Below are 17,866 nucleotides of genomic sequence, written 5' to 3'. Positions count from 1 at the left end.
ACCGCCCCTCGCAAAGCCAAAGGTTCTTCCATGGGCACAACTCACTGTGCTCGCACAGGGGCCCGTAGCGGCCGGCGGGGCAGCGGCAGGCTCCCGTCAGGGAGTCGCAGGTGGCGTTGTGCAGGCAGGCGCAGCGCAGCTGGCAGTTGGCACCGTACCTTCCCGGCGGGCATCCTGCGGGGGAGATGCAGCAGCAGAGCTGCTCAGTGGGCAGCGAGCCGGCCCCGGCCCCGCTCCTGCGCCTCAGGTCAGGCCAACAGGCACAGGCAGGGATAACAGAAACTGGACCCGGTATGAAACAGACTGAGCGAGCCCTGCAGTTACTGGGCTGGTGAAGGACAATGCACTCAAGTCAGGTTTACCTAATTCACAGGATTTCCCCGTCCACCCAAGCGCACACAAACAGGAGCCGTTGGCTGCATCACACAGCCCCCCGTTGCGGCAGGAGCAGGTCTGCTGGCAGCCCACCCCGTACCGGTGCTTCTCACAGCCTGCAGGACAAGAGGCAGTGGCAGTGGGCACACAGAGCATGGTGCAATTCGGGCAGGAATGCCCAAGCACAGGCAGAGGTCTTTGGGCAAGAAAACAGGTTCCTGCTCAGGACCTTTTCCAACCCACTGCCTGAAATGCCTGCTTGCCCCAGTGCATGACCCTGCAGCTGGTATTTACCTTGCTCACAGGCGGGACCAGCTCTCCCTGGTGGGCAAACACAGTCTCCGGTGACCGGGTGACAGGTAGCACCTTCCCCGCAGGAGCACACCCCAGCACAGTCCTGGCCATAGCGACCAGCAGGGCACCCTGGCGGGAGGAAAACCTTGAGCAGCCCTGGTCATGCCAAAGCACAGCTGGCTACGTTTGAAGCCCCAGAAAGGAAAGGCTTCTCAGCGGGGAGGCAGAGGAGTCTGCAGCCCTGTCACTAGTGCACAGGGTGGCTGGCAGGCCAGGGGAAGAGCTGTTAGGTTTCCTTCTGCCGGAGCAGCAAAGCATTTTTAGCAGGGAGACAGCAATACAGTGATGGCATGATGCAAAGGCTCATGTCTCAGGCCTTTCGTAGGGGAGAAATCATTTTGGCATAAAACAAAAGGAGCAAGAAAATATTTCCGTGGTTAAGACTGACAGCAAAGGACATCAGCTGCAACTGCATTCCCGCAGCGAGGGTGGCACTACATACGCCAGCCTCCGTGCTGAAGCAGGGAGGGCACTGCTGACAGTGCAGGTTGCAAAGTGAGAGCAGGAGCTTTTTCCTGCTGATGGGCCGATGCAAGAGGCAGCCACTGGGACGCTTCTCATCTCCCACAGGGTCAGCAACCTGGCTGTGTGCAGGGTTTGCATCTGCCACCATCGACCTTCTGCTGAGGAAACTCCTGCCAGCTCATGTCCCCTCTGGCTGACCCAGGCACTCACCAGTACCGCAGTCAGCACCGACGTAGCCAGCCGGGCAGTGGCACATCCCCGTGGTAATGTCACACAGGCCCCCGTTCTTGCACTTGCATGGCCTTTCGCAGTTATGGCCGTACCAGCCAGGAGAGCACTCTGCAGAAAAAGAAAAGAAACAATGGCCTCAGTCCCTAAAAAGATGAGAAAGCAGTACAAACACCCTGGAAAACCCCACCACATGGATTCGCACAGCCATTTCATCAGACAGCTCTTGCTGGAAGCGGGTTCATGCCTGGCTGGTACAGTCGATGGGTTTCTGATCCACTTTGTAGCACAGAGCTGCTCCAAAGCACTGAACGGGTCAACCAGAAATGCGTCAAGGGCACACGACTCGCATGCATCCCTTCCATGACCTGATTGTGCCAGATGTGCCCCAAACATCACAGCCAACACTAGCTCCATGCTCAGGTGCCTCTGCCCTCCCGGCAGCACACGCCGGCACCCAGGAATGCGACAGCTGGTCTTTAGCAGGAGCCAAAGACAACCCCACAAAGCATTTCTAAGTAGCCTCATGGCAAAGAAGCAACACCACCAGACAGTTTTGGACTGTTCAGAACCCCTCTGCTGAATAGGTGGTAAATATCCCACAATTTAAAAGGAAAACAGCAAAAAAATCCAGCCTGAGCAGAGATGAGAATGATGTTTTGTTTAGATGAACTCCTACTTGCAAATCACTCAGCAAGAGACACTGCAGAGGTCAGAGCCTCTCGTCTGTGCGCAGGGCTGGGCTTGGACAAGGGAGCAAGAAAACGCTTGCTTGGACAGATTCAGCTCCCGAGCTGTGAGAGCTGGGCAGTGGTAAGAACAGAATGAGAGCAGACCTCAGCCGTGCTGCTGAGGACAAAGGCAACATGGCAAGACACCAGGGAAGACAACCCGTCCAAACCTGTGCTTCAAAGCCACTCCAGCAAGCTGGCTGCTCCCCAGGCTGAGGCTTCTCCGGCGGTCAGCCCAGCACCGTCCCCTGCATCGGGGGTGATGGCTCGGCACTGGCGCCACCAGTGCTCCCAGCACCGGCACTGTGCTTCCAGGACGAAGCGCAGCAAACTGCAAAGGTCTGCGAAGCGGTGGAGGAATGGAGCATGGACTCACCCAGCTGGCAGGCAGGACCGTGGAAGCCAGCGGGGCAGACGCACGCCCCGGTGACTGGGTGGCACTCCTGGGTGGCTCCGGCACACTGGCAGATCTGACCACAGCCCTCACCGAAGGTCCCTGGCCGGCAGGCTGTCAGGAGAGAGGGCACCAAGGTGATCTGCTTAGCGGGAGTTATCCCACCCCTCTGTGCCAGATTTCTTTTCCCTTTTTTATTTTAAGCCAGGATTTAGGAAGTTGCTTTTATGACAGCGAAAGTTCTCTCTGCTACTCAAAACGCAAAGGGACCCACACGCAAATGGTTCCTTGACTCCGAAGACCTGGCTTGAAAGGAAAACCGAGTACTTAAAGGCATTAGATGCCTTTTACAGTGCTGGCCCTACCGACCCTCGTACTCCTGCAAGCTTCCATCCACACACAGGCATCTCAAACACAGCCCATCCTCTGGGTCAGGAATGTGCTCACATGCCTATGTCTCTTCCAGACTTGCTCATACCCACAGGAGCTCATTTTAATACTGATTTATTGCTAATCCTCTGGATAAATACATAGCTCTGATTTCCCACTTGGCTCCCTGTGCTTTGCTAACATTTTGTGGGCATGCACCCAGCTGCCAAAATGTGAGTTGCTCCTTGGCACAGCTTGCTGTTGGGTTTTTTTTTTCTTGTTGTCTTCCCCCCCCCACCCCCACCCCCCGCCCCCTATTTTATGTAGCAACTGCTTGACCCGTCATGTCCCAGAGCCTGTCAGCAGAACTGTAAGAGGATCGCTGCCTCCTCCGTACATTTTTCACATCCAGAGCCCGTGAAGCCCGGCGGGCAGCCGCAGCGGCCAGTGATGTGATCGCACGGCACTCCCAGGGGACAGGCACAGCGACTGGCACAGTTCTTCCCGAACGAACCCGGCAGGCAGGCTATGGGAAAAAAAAAAAACCAGAGATGTGAGTCTCCTGACGGGCTTTCAAGTTAGTGTCAATGCTCGAAAGGTATCAGAGCCCAAGAACCAGCTCCTGCCCTCAGCACCTGGCTAGACAGCATTTTTTGCAGCAACCCAAAAGCCTCTTTCAGGCCAGGCTCTCAGATCCTCAAAACGCGTTGCCACAACTTGTAACTCTTATTAAAAACGTATTTTCTCTCCTTCCCAGACTCCAGAAGGAGCCTCAGTTTGTCCTGAGCCACAGCTGAAGGGATGCCGTGCTGCTGTGGGGATGCTGGCTCCGAAGGGATGCCGAGGGGGTGCTGGCTCCAAAGGGATGCCGAGGGGGTGCTGGCTCCAAAGGGATGCCGAGGGGGTGCTGGCTCCAAAGGGATGCCGAGGGGGTGCTGGCTCCAAAGGGATGCTGAGGGGGTGCTGGCTCACCTTTCTCACAGCGCCGGCCCCTCCACCCCCGGGGGCAATCACAGGCACCAGTAACGTGATGGCATGACACGTTGTCCCCGCAGTCGCAGTGCTCTTCGCAGCGTGCCCCGAACAGCCCCTCTGGACAAGCTTCAGAGATGCAAACATGGGAGAGACAAGTTACACAAAAAAGGTGACGTGGGTCTTCTTTCACTGCAGTTTCTGTAGGCACACACTTCACACTTTCTGTCCCTTTCATGCCAGTGCTGTGACAAGGCTGGTGACATCGGCCAGCCTGCAACGGCATTATTGCTCCGGGAAGTGGCATGGCCAGAGCCAACGGACGGTCTCGCCTTTGGTTTGGCAGCGATGGGCAGTGCGGGGAGGACGGTGGTCCCACCCTCACCCCATGGCACGTATGGTGCAGGAAATCAGTGCCCAGCCCTGAACGCGTGCCCGCGGCTGCTGGCATGCAGGAGCACGACTGTCTCGGCAGCAGCACCGGTCACATCTGCAGAGGGTACGCGAGCAGGAGGCACCACTGGAGGTCACCTCATTCGATGTGAAAGTCTCTGTTTAGCTGCACCACATGGCTTTGCAAGTGTTATTCCTGGCACTGTTTAATGACAGCTGGGTGCCAGAACAGTATATTTTAATCACGGCAGCAATCGTTTAGTTTTGCTGCTTCTCCCGTTGTCAGAGGCACCTGGTTTCTAAAGCAGCTGCAAAACAGAATGTGTGCAGCACCAGAATTATGCAGAAGTCGGCAACTGCAGGTGCAAAATCTATGAATCTAATTTTCACTTCTGCCTCATGAATGAATGAAAAAAAAAAAAAAAAAAAAAAAAAAAAGGCAGTCAGTCCCTGTACAACTGTCCAAACAGGTTACTTGTCCACACAAGGGCCAAGTTTGTACATGCAGCTGTGGTGAGAGCGCGGCTGCACCGCGCACACAGCGAGGCGGATATTTGCACATACACGCAGTTTGAAATACAGCTCTGTGGGAAGCCAAGTAGGGGAGCCTAGATTATTTTTTTTTTTTTTAAAATCATATAATTTCTGCATTTGCGGGTGAGATTTTTAGTTCATTTATATTGCAATTATAAAAGTGGCCCTGCAGGTGAGCTCAGTGCAAGCAACTGTGGGTAGGGTGAGGCAGGAAAAGTCCCCGGGGTGTGATGGCCAGGACCACAGGGGCACCTGGAAGCCAAAACTTCCAAACACCCGTCTTCTATAACCTCCACCCTGGCAGAGGGACCTGGCTGCTGGGGGTTCCAGGTGCAGGGTTTTGGAAGCGCGTGCTGTGATGCTGGGAGGGGATGACGTGCCCGAGGATGCAGCACAATGCAGCTACTCGCCCTTGGCCGGTGAGGTGAGCTGGTAGCTCGACTCTGTGGCTGCCAGCCACGCTGCTGGCAGCCTGTGAAGGGGGACATCCCCAGCAGGAAACCTGAGAGCACTTCGATGCGGCCAAGGGCAGCCACAGCAGCAGCTAACTGAAGCCAACAAGTAACGGCATTGGACTCGGTCGCGCCTTTTGCACCACAATATAAGGAATATGCCAGGCTGAGGTGTCATGACCCCTGAAAGGGAAGAACCTTGTGGATCTCTTCTTGGCGTGCTGATACTCAAAGTCCCTGTTGCTGCTCTTTAGTAAGGCCAACAGGCTTTTCAACACTTCCTCATAGCACAGGGATTGCCAGGGTATGTGTTACAGTTAAAGATAAGGCGAACACAGGAGCCGGCTGAATGACAGATGTAATTATTTGCTGGGGCTTAGGACCGAAGCCAGGCATTTATGGCCACCATAATACAGGGAAGTGCAGAAGAAAGAATGGAAAGGCGATGATCTTTTGTTGCTATTAAAATAAACAGGCCACAGGAAGACCTTCACTCAGTATTTTGGTTTCACTGTGCAGGTAGTGGGGGGGGGATTGCGGTCCTGCCTTACATCCCTGCTTGGAGCCTGCAGCTCTGCAAGGATGCCATGGGGCCTGTGCCTTTGGGGACGCCATCCCTCTCCCACTGGCATGACCACAGGCTGCTGTGTGGCCTCTGTGTGCCTCATCGCTTTTAGGACAGCCCTCAAAGGAAAGCCGAAAGCTCAGTGGTGGGCAAAACCAGAGCACCCACCAGAATCATGGCACCCACAAGCTCCCTCTGCATGCTGAAACCCAAATTTTATGTCCTTGCTTAAACCGCCCCCCCGGTCCCCAGAACCCCTTCGTGCAGCACTGATGTACCATCAGCATGCGGTACCCATGGCCAGGACCCCGCCTTGTGCCCCCACTTACGGCTCTCACACTTCTTGCCCGTCCAGCCAGGCTGGCAGGTGCAGTGGCCCTCCTGGCGGTCGCAGAGCCCTCCGTGATGGCACTCGCAGCGCTGCCGGCAGTCCGCCCCGTGCTGCCCCTGCGCGCACTCTGGGAGGAGGCACACGGTGAAAGGATGCCCTGACACCCAGCTCCCCGCGCATGCACGGGGAAGGACCCCACTCTGACACCCACCTCCCCTGACACGCACGGGGAAGGACCCCCACCCCCCTCACTCATGAGCTCACACCACCCGCACCACGCACGTCACTCCCCGGTGGAAGACAAATCCAAAATGGGACCCGTTTGTGGCAAAGCCCATTCTGTGGCACTGCTGACGCACCGTTACTCACCCAGCTCGCAGGCCAGCCCTGTCCACCCCTCGGGGCAGGCACAGAGCCCTGTGGCAGGGTCACACGTGCCACCGTTTTGGCAGAGGCACCGCTGGCGGCAGCTCCTCCCGTAGAAACCCACCGGGCACACTGAGGGAAAACCAGGCCAAACACCCCAGTCAGAAACCAGCTCCGAAGGCAAGCATCATGCCTCTGGCCACCTGCCAGGGCAATAGGTGGACAGCCCAATATAAAACGAAGCCCTTATTTCTTGCGATGAGAGGCAGGGAGAGGAGCCAGCAACACCCTGAGGCTGCCGAGCTGCCTGCATAAAGACATTTGGTATTTTAACCTGCTCAGGTAAGAGTCAGGGATGACACACGGGACCGGGTGCTTTTAGAGCCTCTTAGCTCTGGTGGTGGCAAATATGCAAAATAAAGGTTGGGAGAGTTCAGCAGCCAGGAGAGATGCTCCATTGGTAGCCAAAGCCTTTGGTCCTGAGCTGCAGAGCACCCTCCTCTCTGAGACCCAGACAGTGCCAGTGCTTGGCAGAGAAAAAAAGCCATTTAAGCACATGAATAATTGTTCTGTGCAGAGTTTCACTGAGCTGTGCCTAAAGGCATCACTGACTTGGTGTCAGAACGCTCAGTGCAGCGGATGAACAAGATGTTCCTCTTATGTGCTGCTACAAAACTGCAAGTCCACGCAATTTCTGGTGCTCTCAGAGAAGGCAAATTCGGCTTCTCTCTTTGTGAATGAATCAGGAAGCACCACACAGCTAATTACCATCTTGGTTACAATCTGGCCTTGCTATCATACTGTCTCGGCTTTTGGTAGTCACTACTCATCGAAAACTCTGACCCACCTAGAGAAATGCCGTTTTTAGCACACACTGGCCGAGTAAGCCGGCAGTCTGAGTTAGGAAGCAGCCATAAGGTGCGTTACCTTGCTGGCACGTGGGTCCCGTCCACCCGGCTGCGCACAGGCACCGGCCGCTGACGTGGTTGCAGGTAGCGTTATTGAAGCAGTTGCATGTCTGGCTGCAGTTCTCGCCATACCTGTTCTCCTGGCACACTTCGGGGGAGCAGAAGCAGGCAAAACTGTTAGGTAGCAGGTATGAATTACACCAGCCAGACTCCTACTAACCATCCCAAATGCACTCATCCGGGAGAGGAACCCACACCGGTGCGTGGCTGCTGTGGATGGCTGCCTAAGCTGGTTTTTACGGTGCTACGGGGAAACTACAGCTGTATGCTACAGATGGCTGCCAGCCAAACGTGGACACTTGTTATCGTCAGCGTTACTTCATTTTATCTATTTGGAAAGCGTTTTGCTGGATGCCCAAGCCCTCATCACATTCAGCAACAACGTGCTCAGCCAGAGCCCCCTGCAAGTCCCTCTCCAAACCCAAAAGCTGCCCTGCCACAGAGAATTAACTTCCACCCAGAGAAGCACGCACATGGGGAGCAGACCCCCAAACCTCTGGTCTCTCTGCTCCAGCAGCACAAAAGACAGTGAAAGCTCTGGCTGGAGGGCTGCTCCTGCCTCCCCCCGTCCCGTCCCCCGCCACAGCGGGGGGGGCCAGGCTGTGGGGCACCTACCCTGGCCGCAGCGGGGGCCAGTCCAGCCCGGGGGACAGCGGCACTGGCCCGTTGCAGGGTCACAGTGGGCACCATTCAGGCAGTCGCAGGCTTGCCGGCACTCCAGCCCATAAAATCCATCAGGACAGGCTGTGGAAAACAAAGGAGAAATCCCCACAAAATGCCTGTACGGGGAACTGGAAATCCCCCAGCAGAGAAGGGATGCCCCTTGGTAGCCTTTTGGCTGTGCCTGCATGACAGCCACCTGTTAACAGCTCTCCCTGCAGCAAGCAGGGCAGGAGAAGATGGGATGCATGTCCGTTATGGATGGTCAAGGTAGAGGACGAAGCTGTGGTGGATCAGAGGAGCAACGGCATCACGTTTCTGACCACCAAGAGCCCAAGCAGGCTGGTGGGGGGAGCCAGAGCCCTGCACCCAGGGACCCCTTTGAGAGGCTGCTCCAAGACCCTGTGTGCAATGCGTGTATGCACATGGGTGGCCAAGGCAGCTGGGCATTTACTTCTACATTTTGTTAGTTGGGGGGGGTGGGGGGGTTGGGTTGGTTTGTTTTTGGTGGTTTTTTTCCCCTAAACCTTCTTCCTTCAGAATTAGAACCAGAGACTTAGCAGCTTGCGGACACGCGGTTTTCCCCATCACCATCCCGAGGGATTCTTTTTGCTGTAACAGCATAGCAAAGTCAGACAAGCAGTACAGACCCTGCCAGCAAGGAGCCCGCGGTCTGTGGGAGCTGCTGCCACTGCCTCCTCCCCGGGCACAGGGACTTACCGTGCTCACAGAAGGTTCCTCGCCAGCCTGGGCTGCAAGTACAGGCGCCGCTGACGTGGTCACAGGCAGCCCCATTGTCACACTGACACCGGTGCCGACAGCTCAGCCCAAACCATCCCTCCGGGCACTCTAGCAAGCAGAAGCAAATGAGACTGAGAAGCCTGTCCTTCCCTGGTGTCGCTGGGAAGCTGTGCTAAGGCAGGAGCTCGGGCTTTGCATGGAATAACAGTATCTGGCAGCTGCTTTTTTTATAGCAGCCAGAGAGCTCTACCCTACCCCTTACAGATGTACACCCACGTCACCCAGCCACCCTCAGGGTGGGACTGGACTGGCAGCATCACTGACAGGGCACGGGGACTGAGCTTCTGTGGCCAAACCAAGAAGCACCGTGGGAGAAATCTGCACCACGGCTTCCTCTGCTGCCTTTCCAGGGAGAAGGCAGAAGCCTCCCGGCCCGCCTCTCCAACGCCTTTCCCCTGGCAAACACATCTGTACGGCCTGGCTGGGTTTCAAGGCAGCAGGGCGGCCGGCTGGCAGCACTCACTCTTCTCGCAGCGGTTGCCCGTGTAGCCAGCTTCACAGATGCACTGCCCCGTCTCCGCGCTGCAGCTCCCGTCGCCGTTGCTGCAGTTGCAGGTGTGAGCGCAGTCGGGGCCCCAGCGACCCGTATTGCAGGCTGAAACACAGGAGGGAACCAACCCTTAGCAGCGAGCGCGCCACTGGCTCAGCTTGTCGTTGGCACAGCGCTGCCTCCTCCTCGGGGTGTTGTTCCCATTGATCACAACTGCTCGCTTGGGCAGAAGGAGAAATGCGGCTGTTGGAGCTCAGAAAACCCAGTGGGACAGTGAGAGCAGGTGCTACGTTAGAACGTAGTTGATGTGAATTCATTCTGCAAGCAAGCCCGCTGCAGCAAGGCAAGTGGCACCCGGTGGCACCAGCAGGACAGACTGGAGACACCTAAAGGATCTCAGATTTTTCTGGCTGGCACAGCATGATGGTGACAAGGAAGCAAAGGACGGCATAGCTTTGCACAGGTCAGCACCTTCTAGAAGCGATGGACAATGAACAGCGGGTACGATACCTCTCTGACAGTTGTGCCCCGTCCAGCCAGGTGCGCAGCTGCACGTCCCGGTCACAGGATGGCAATGCCCATCGTTCCCACAGCTGCAGCTTAGCTGGCACTCTGGGCCAAACCAGCCAGGCGGACACACTGCCAAGACAGACATGGACCGACTGCAGGCGGGTGCCGTAACACCACGGCAAAGGCTTCCCTCCTGACTGACCCCAGGGGACCTGGCCATGAGCACTGATGCTCCTCGGCACAGCGTGGCGCTGAGCGGGATGAGGGGTTACGGTTTTACCTCCCATTTCTGCTGATGCCAAAGCTACCGCTGTGAGGACCAGAGGGACCTCAAGGGAAGAACCCAGCCCATGCCCTGAAGGCACACGCAGTGCCAAGCCCTGCTCTGCTGAATGTGGCGGTGCCTGGTCAGCAGCTGGATGCTCTGCTTGCTAAAGCAGCTCCTCCAGGTCCACCTAAACAAGCCTCACCCCAGCTGGAGGCAGCCGCCGCGGCGTGAGGGACCCGATGGAAGATGGCACTCACCATCCTGGCAGCGGCGGCCAGTGTAGCCGGGTGGACACAGGCAGGCTCCCGTGGCAGGGTCACAGCTGGCGTTGTTTGCACACTCAGGACAGATCTCCTGGCAGCCCAGGCCCCAGCGCCCGTCAGGGCAGGCTGCAGCATGGGCAGGGAGAGAGGACACGCAAGCCGAGGCGTAAGAGGGAAACGCTTGTTTTCTGGTGCACAGAAACGGGTTCCCTTTTCTTGTTCATACTAGCAAGGACAACAACGCTTTGTTTGTTTTATAAACAGTGTGTGAGCCCTCGTAAGTGCTATTCTGATCTCATTCCAGTACTTTCATGTCAATTTTGGATTCACATCTACTTGTGGGGAGCTCAAGGGCTCCCTGCTCGGAAATGGTGTTGCTGGCAAAGGGTCTTCACAGCTGCTGTCACATGTTAGTCAGCATTCCCAGATCCACTTTTAGTTGCAAAGATGAAGCAGAAGGCTAAGAACTGATAGAACTGGGGCAAGAATCCTTGTCTAACTGCTCCCCAGCTGCTCCAAGGCATGGTAAGCACTGTGCATGTGTCGTTTTATTGCTCAGTCAAACCACTAGGAGCAGGACATCTATCTATGGCCAATATCTTCCAGCTGCTGTAATACTATATAATCATGTACAAGTTTTTAATTTAGAATTATCTGGTTTTCCAGAAGTTAAAGAGTAATATGGTGCAGTCAATTAAAAATACACATTAGTTGAGGAAGACTGCTTTCCTATTTTAAGGACTGCAACAACTGAAAGATCTTCATCTTTTTTTATTGCACATGTTTACTTGTACTTCCCTCAGCTTCAACAGCAGAGCCAAGCTAGCTGAGGCTATTGTTTAAGACTTACCACCAAAAGCTGCATTTTTTCTAATTTTCCATGAAGATGATTCTAATTGCACCAGACGTTTTTAAAACTAATTCTAGCAAAAGAAAAATAATGGCTAGATGCCTAAATCCCTACCTCGGCCCATTTGCTCCTGTTGCCTCCTCACCTTGGCCGCAGTCGTGTCCCGTCCAGCCTGGCAGGCAGAGGCACTGCCCCGTGCTCCGGTCGCAGGGTGCTCCCCGGCAGGAGCAGGGCTGCCGGCAGCCCGCCCCGAACTTCCCCGCCGGACACTCTGCGTTGAAAAGAGCCAGGTGAGAACCGCTCCCTCCCCAGCCACCTTTCCCAAGTGCGTATCGCTGACCAGAGCCACACAGCAAAGGAGCCTCTGGCTGCGTAAGGAAAAGCTGAGCGGTGAAAGGTTCCTGTGCTGCAGAGGGAAACGGTGCTCACGGTCCTGGTCAGGACCCTGTCACGCACATGGGTCACCTCTAGCATTTCACCCCACTGCCTTGATTTGCCTGTCTTAGCATCGCTTCTCTGCTGTTGCTTGTCCTTTCAAAAAGCAGTTCTTCATACGAGAGCAACCGGTCACATGCCCAACAGCTGAGGCTAAAGTGGTCTCCGACCTGTGAAGGCGATTTTGCAGAACGAGCCGCTCCCTTGCCCTGCACCCCGCAGGCTGTGCCCCGGCCGTGCTGCAGCCCTGCTACAGGCACCCACCGCCAGGGAACAGGACAGGGAAGACACGCTTTTGCTTTGCCTTGAGACAGACGCTCGTCCCCCGGGCCATGACCCCAGCCACCCTGCTCTCTCTGTGCTGGGCTGCAGCACACCAGGCTCACAGCCCCCAAACCCCGAGCATCCCTTGACTTTTATAAGATGCTGTGAGGGCTTTTTACTGCCCTGGCCGAATGTCTCCAGGATCTGGAAGCCAGCCTTTTAAGAAGCAGCAAGGCTTGCAGCGGGTACGTTGACATGAAGCAACAGAGACAGAGCATCCTCACAGGGCAGGAGGAGTAAGGGCTTTTCCTTCCCCCTGCTCTGAGTACCAGGGTGGTACTGCTGATAGCAGAACACTGGGTTTGCTCTTTGTACCCAATGATACAATTTAGCAGCCAGCTAATTACGTGCAGACTGAGGGCCTCAGTCCCAAAGATCCTTAAATCCTATTTTGAGTCTCCCAGAAGAGCTCCATTGCTCGCAGTCCTTTTTGTTCACTGAAGCCAATGTTTTGTAAGGCTCTAGCAGATGCAAATACACCAGCATTCACAACGCACGGAGGAAAAGCACACCAGCGCGTAGATTTCAAGTGACACAGTGGAGTTTTTGTTATTCCTCCTCCTTGCTAATTGATGGCAGATGTTTGTCTTCACCCTTTAATAATTTCCAGATCCAAACAACAGCCAAGAGCCTACTATTTCTATACAAATATTTGTGTTATTTCCTGTGACTCCCCCCTACAGGCTTAAGCTCCTTTCTTATTCTTTTTAAAAATATCCCGAGCAAGAGCACCCAGCCCGCCGAGGCGCCGCATGGCTCTGGAGGCAGCAGCATCCCGCCACGTCGGGGGGGCTCTGGGGCTGTCGGGACCCCTGCAAGGGGGCACAAGCCCTGCAAAAGCTGCTCACACCTCTCCTCCTAATGCTATTTCAGCTCTGTTAGCACTTTCTTGCACTGGAACTTTTTGTGCCCATTTGCAGCTTTTGTTCTGACCACAGAGCAGCTATGTTCTATCAGTTGTGGTGTTATGCAAGGCAATCATGTGCTAGCAGCTTAATGAGGTTGGTTAATGGTTGTAACTTTTGGGTTGGGTGTGGATGGAGTGCTTGGTTAGACCTAAGTTAGTGCAGAAACTGCTGGGACGCTTGAAGCAAAATTCAGGTGCTGACCCTCACAAGCCTCTTAATGCAGTCTGTCTTCAAGGGCGGACTTCATTAGTCCAACCTTTTGCATTTTCTGCTGGATCCAAGCAGTTGAAGTGTGATTCGGAAGGAAGCAACCTCACAAGAGGAGGAGGAGGTTGGTTTTTCAATCGTTGGGCAGCTCTGAGGCTGGCAGAAGTTATTTTCCAGGAACCGTGCTCATGTTTTGTAATCATCCCCTCGTGCCAGTGACTCACTGCCTTTAGGTTTGCCCAAAACACCTTTGTTCAAAGGCAAACTCTCTGACACCCCAGCCATCTTCCGGGATCTTGAAAAGCTGCGGTCTCAGAGCCCGAGCGTCAGCTGCACGCACAGAGCTGCGCAGTTCAGTACTGGCATGCACAAAGAGCAGAAAACTGCTCGGAGGTTCATGCAGAGGCAGTTCAAACCCTAATGTAAATGGAGGGTAAAGTTTTCTGCTTGCAGATCAAATAGAGTTTCAATATGGAATAGCGAATGGAACGGAAAATATGATACTGTTCTGCTGGGCACTGATTGCCTGGAAGGAACAAGATATCAAGGGGGGTGAAAGATAATTATCTAATTAACGTATCGATCTATCACCTTTATCTACAAAAGCTGAGATGCCCAAGTAGCAGGATAAAGTAAGACCTTGTTCTCCTTTTCTGAATAAGGCTCATTATGCTTCCCTGCCTCAAAGAGACTGCAGTACTTTACACCGACCTGCAACGGCAGCTCGTGTGTCCTCTAAAGGCATTTCAGCTCCTCGTGCATTCGCTCAACTGCACTGGGCCAGGGGGCAGAGCACGGGAGGAATTCTGGAAGTCCTTTGGTGTTGTTTTGTGAAGAAAAAGGTGGTATGTGTGAGGAATCATGAGTTTACAGCACGCTCCGGGTGGCCTGGCACGGCCCCTGCCTTACCTTGGTCGCAGTTCTCGCCGTGGTAGCCCCGGGGACACTCCTTCCAGCACTCTCCGGTGACGTGGTCACAGGACACTTCGGGAGGGCAGCTACATTTCTTCTTGCAGCCATCCCCGTAATAGCCAGGGTCACAGTCTGTTAACAATCATAATGAAAAAGAAAGAACATCTGGCATTACTCACTCGACCCTGGAAGAGCAGGCAGCCCCAGCTCGCAGTGATGGGCACTCACCAGCACCCTCCCGAGCTGACAGCTGGGCACAGCAGGATGGATGAGGTCCACCGTCCACACACACAGGCACTCCCACCCAGCTGTGCAGGTTCTGCCCGCTAATTTCACGTGACTAAGTTTTGTTCTTAAGTTAAACAAGAGGCGAGACACCTTCCAAGGGTGGAAAGTGAGCTGAGCTACTCCCCCCAGAAAACCAGCTAGGAAAAAAGAGGCTGCGGGAGGAGGAAGGGCGATGCTCTGTGAATGCTTCTCGGCAACTCACTCATCTCACAGCGCTTGCCACGGTAGCCAGGCTTGCATCGGCAAGAGCCATCCCTCTTGTCACAGTCCTGCGTGTTCTGCTGCATGCAGCGGCACTCCTCCGAGCAGCCGGGGCCGAACGCCCACTTCGGGCAAGCTGGGGGCAGAGGGGAAGAGCTGGTCAGTGACCTGCGCGGCTAAATCACACCCGGCAAGGGACATGAGCTTTGTCACCAACACCGGCCCTTGCCAGGGGTGGTACCTAGAAAAGGCTGTAATCTAAGAATAATTTCTCTCATAAAAAAGGCAAGGACAAGCATACCTAAATGGCAGTACCGTCCGTACAGGCCAGGATCGCACAGACAGGCTCCGTAAATCCGATGGCAACGACCCCGGTTGGCACAGTTGCACTTTTTCCTGCATTGTTTCCCAAAAAATCCTTTTGGGCACCCTAGTAATAGAGAGAGGATTTTCTGGGAAGATGAGCGGAATTCAGCCTGTCATTCTCTTTCCGGCACGCCACAGAAAACGCAGCAAAATCAAAGCTGTACAACACCAGAAATGAACCTAGGCAAAGGATGCAGCGAGTGTCGCAAAGGTGGCCGGCTTCTTTTCTGACCAGGAGCGCGCTTGTGCCATCAGGTAACAGTAAGAGCGAGCAGGTCCCTGCACCAGCTCAAAATAGGATTGCTTCAGTATCTGGCACTCCTGTCCTTGCACCCAGTGGCACAGCGCATTTCGCTTGCTGCCTCTCTCCAGCCATACGAGGTGCCTCGAGGGCACCCGTCAGCTCGGCACCCCGCTTGAAACGGGAATGCTGGTCGTGCTAGAAGCCTGCCCTGCAGGGCGCTGGGGAGGGAAGTTTGTCATACATGAGAAAGTAATCCACGAGGCTGTTCCTATTGGTAAGTAACAGTGATATTTGCACTATTAAAGGAATAAATTTACTGTCCTTTCTCTGTTATGCTAAAGATCTCACTATTAGAAGCACATGGCAGCCAGACTGTGTCAGCAGAAAGCTCCGGCCACCATCTGTCCAGGCAGCATGTGCCTCCTCCCCTACAAAAAGAACAGCACAGACAGTTTAAGCGGAGGAAATGCCACCCTGGGACACCAGATCAGTTCTTTGTTGTTTATTTTAAACCTACCTTCCTGTTTTCTCTCTGTACCCCTCAATCACCTCCTTCCTACTGAAAGAAAAGGTTGGGGTATCTCTCACATTCATTTACATTCTGCTTTGGTCTCCTCCAGTAATAGTTCCCATATGCTCCTAACCACTTGTCTAAAGTCGTTTTGTCTCAGGCTCTTACTGGCTCATTTTTTCTGTGTTTTCAGATTATGTCCCCCAGATTTTAACTCTTTGGGAGCAAGAAACAAATACCAACAGCCAGTGACAGCTCTGTTGGGTACTTTGGGTAACTACTGTTGTCACAACTTTTCGATTCTTTGGTTTTTCTTCAGCAGAAGAAACCTCCGCGGTTCTGTACATTCACCACTGAATGTCCGCTTTCGACTTCCTTTTCTGTGTCATGGTGTAATACGGACAGATGGCTGCTCGCGGTCATTGCTGGGGACTGCAAAGGTCTTCCAGTGCAAAGACAAGGCATGCTACCTGGAGCACCACTTTGTGGGTGAAGAATGCCCTTTATCATCTTTTCCTTATTAAAACATTTTTCCACGCAAGACTAGGTGACTCAGCGAGTCAGATGGAGCAGGGATGTGTCAGAGCCACTTGTGCTGGGATGGTTCCACAAAAGAGTTAGAAGATGCTTTCAGTGAACAGCTACAAAGGGACCGGTGTAAGGCATTCCATGGAAAACACTTGAAGGGTTCAGAGAAGCACAACGGGAACATCAAAGAGTGGCGTCAGAGATGGCTGTAAGAGCCATTTATCAAATTACAGCAAACGCTCTACGCGTTGAAACAGAAATGAGCTACTGCCGCAGGCTGGGGAACATCACTTGCAACTGGCAGCTCAGGAATATTGCCATTTTCTTGCAGGAAAACGTTTTAGGAAGAAAACTGCAAGGGAGGCCCCTGTGTTTGGTGCCGGATTTTGGGACCCCACAGAGGTGCCGTCCTGGCGAGGTGAGACACCCCGTGCCCCACCAGGTCCCTGCGCCTCGCCACGGCTGTGGTGCGCAGGAAGGGGACAGCGATGGAGAGCCGCGGGCTTACCGTCTTGGCAGAGCTCGCCAGCCACCCCAGGTGGGCAGCGGCAGGCGCCCGTGGCGGGGTCGCAGGTGCCGCCGTTCTGGCAGCGGCACGCCAGGCTGCAGTTCCTCCCGAAGGTGCCGGCTGGGCAAGCTGGGGCGAGAGAGAGAGGCGAGGCTCAGGTGGCTGCCGCAGCCCCGCATGCAGCCACTGCCTCCCTGCATCCCACAGCAGGGGCCAGAAGAGCCGTCTCGCCCGCTGCCCTCCAGCATCACTCACTCTGGTTGCAGAGGATGCCGGTCCAGCCTGCCGGACAGTCGCAGCTGGTCTCCTCTGCGTTGCACGTGGCTCCGTTTTGGCAGTCCTCACACGTCAGGCTGCAGTCGGGGCCGAACGTGTGCTCCAGGCAGACTGCAACGAGAGGCACTGCGGGTGAGGGGCCCTCCCCAAGCCTGCCTCAGCATCTCGGGGACTTTGGGCAGAGAACCCCCACCATGTTCAGGCTGTGGCAAAGCTAACGCACCTGTGCTGTAACACAGGTTCTGTGTACACAAACAAGGCACTCGACACAGGCAAATAAACAACCCAGCATGCATGGTTAATTCTGAAGACTTCCAGGCAAGTTATGCCAGCTACCACTGCTGCAAAATGCCCACCAAATTTTTCTGAAAGCGTGTGCTCTCCTCTTGCTTCCATCTCTTCCTCCTCATCTTCATAGTCATCATTAAAGAGCTGGGTAAATTCATCTCGCAGGATTGCGACATGAGGGATTGGGCGGATAACGGGGCGCCGACTATCCAGAGCTTCCACAGGGTCCTCTATAGCTAGGGAGGCAGTCACAGAGATGACAGTGTCAGAGTGGGAGAAGAGACAAGATCTCTAAGAGGTGAATGGCAGGACAGAACCTCTGTAATAGGAAAGGGAAAGCCGAAGTATCTATACAGGGGCGGCGCATCTGGTTTGGCATGGTTGGCACCACTGATCTCTCTCTGCATTGACACCTCCAACATTTTTGCAATTTGTTTGCTTGTTTTGGCTAGAATAAGCACGGGCCAGCTAAGTGACTTCAAAATCTATGGGTGAAGCTTTGATCTTAACCTTGACACAGCTCTGGCTTCT

The 17,866-nt window shown here is 54.6% G+C and overlaps 1 protein-coding gene across 3 annotated transcripts in view; it reads right to left on the bottom strand.

Annotated features, from left to right (window-relative positions):
* The window catches only part of MEGF6 (multiple EGF like domains 6), a 107,308-nt gene that overhangs the window by 4,539 nt on the left and 84,903 nt on the right, over positions 1-17,866 (bottom strand). For all 3 annotated transcript variants that reach the window (XM_055704785.1, XM_055704786.1, XM_055704787.1), the window contains 22 exons: positions 17,404-17,571; positions 17,027-17,158; positions 16,772-16,900; positions 14,916-15,044; positions 14,616-14,750; positions 14,123-14,257; positions 11,485-11,610; positions 10,484-10,615; positions 9,959-10,087; positions 9,422-9,553; positions 8,878-9,006; positions 8,113-8,241; positions 7,457-7,585; positions 6,533-6,661; positions 6,162-6,290; positions 3,889-4,017; positions 3,314-3,442; positions 2,530-2,661; positions 1,405-1,533; positions 670-798; positions 363-491; positions 46-174 (listed from right to left, as the gene is read on the bottom strand). In XM_055704785.1, the coding sequence (XP_055560760.1) occupies positions 46-174; positions 363-491; positions 670-798; positions 1,405-1,533; positions 2,530-2,661; positions 3,314-3,442; positions 3,889-4,017; positions 6,162-6,290; positions 6,533-6,661; positions 7,457-7,585; positions 8,113-8,241; positions 8,878-9,006; positions 9,422-9,553; positions 9,959-10,087; positions 10,484-10,615; positions 11,485-11,610; positions 14,123-14,257; positions 14,616-14,750; positions 14,916-15,044; positions 16,772-16,900; positions 17,027-17,158; positions 17,404-17,571 (2,898 nt within the window). The remainder of the gene's footprint in view (positions 1-45; positions 175-362; positions 492-669; positions 799-1,404; positions 1,534-2,529; positions 2,662-3,313; positions 3,443-3,888; positions 4,018-6,161; positions 6,291-6,532; positions 6,662-7,456; positions 7,586-8,112; positions 8,242-8,877; positions 9,007-9,421; positions 9,554-9,958; positions 10,088-10,483; positions 10,616-11,484; positions 11,611-14,122; positions 14,258-14,615; positions 14,751-14,915; positions 15,045-16,771; positions 16,901-17,026; positions 17,159-17,403; positions 17,572-17,866) is intronic.

Source organism: Falco cherrug, chromosome 3, assembly GCF_023634085.1.
Source record: "Falco cherrug isolate bFalChe1 chromosome 3, bFalChe1.pri, whole genome shotgun sequence".
NCBI lineage: Eukaryota > Metazoa > Chordata > Aves > Falconiformes > Falconidae > Falco > Falco cherrug.
The sequence above is the reverse complement of the archived record's forward strand: the minus strand, read 5'-3'. Positions and strand labels throughout refer to the sequence as shown.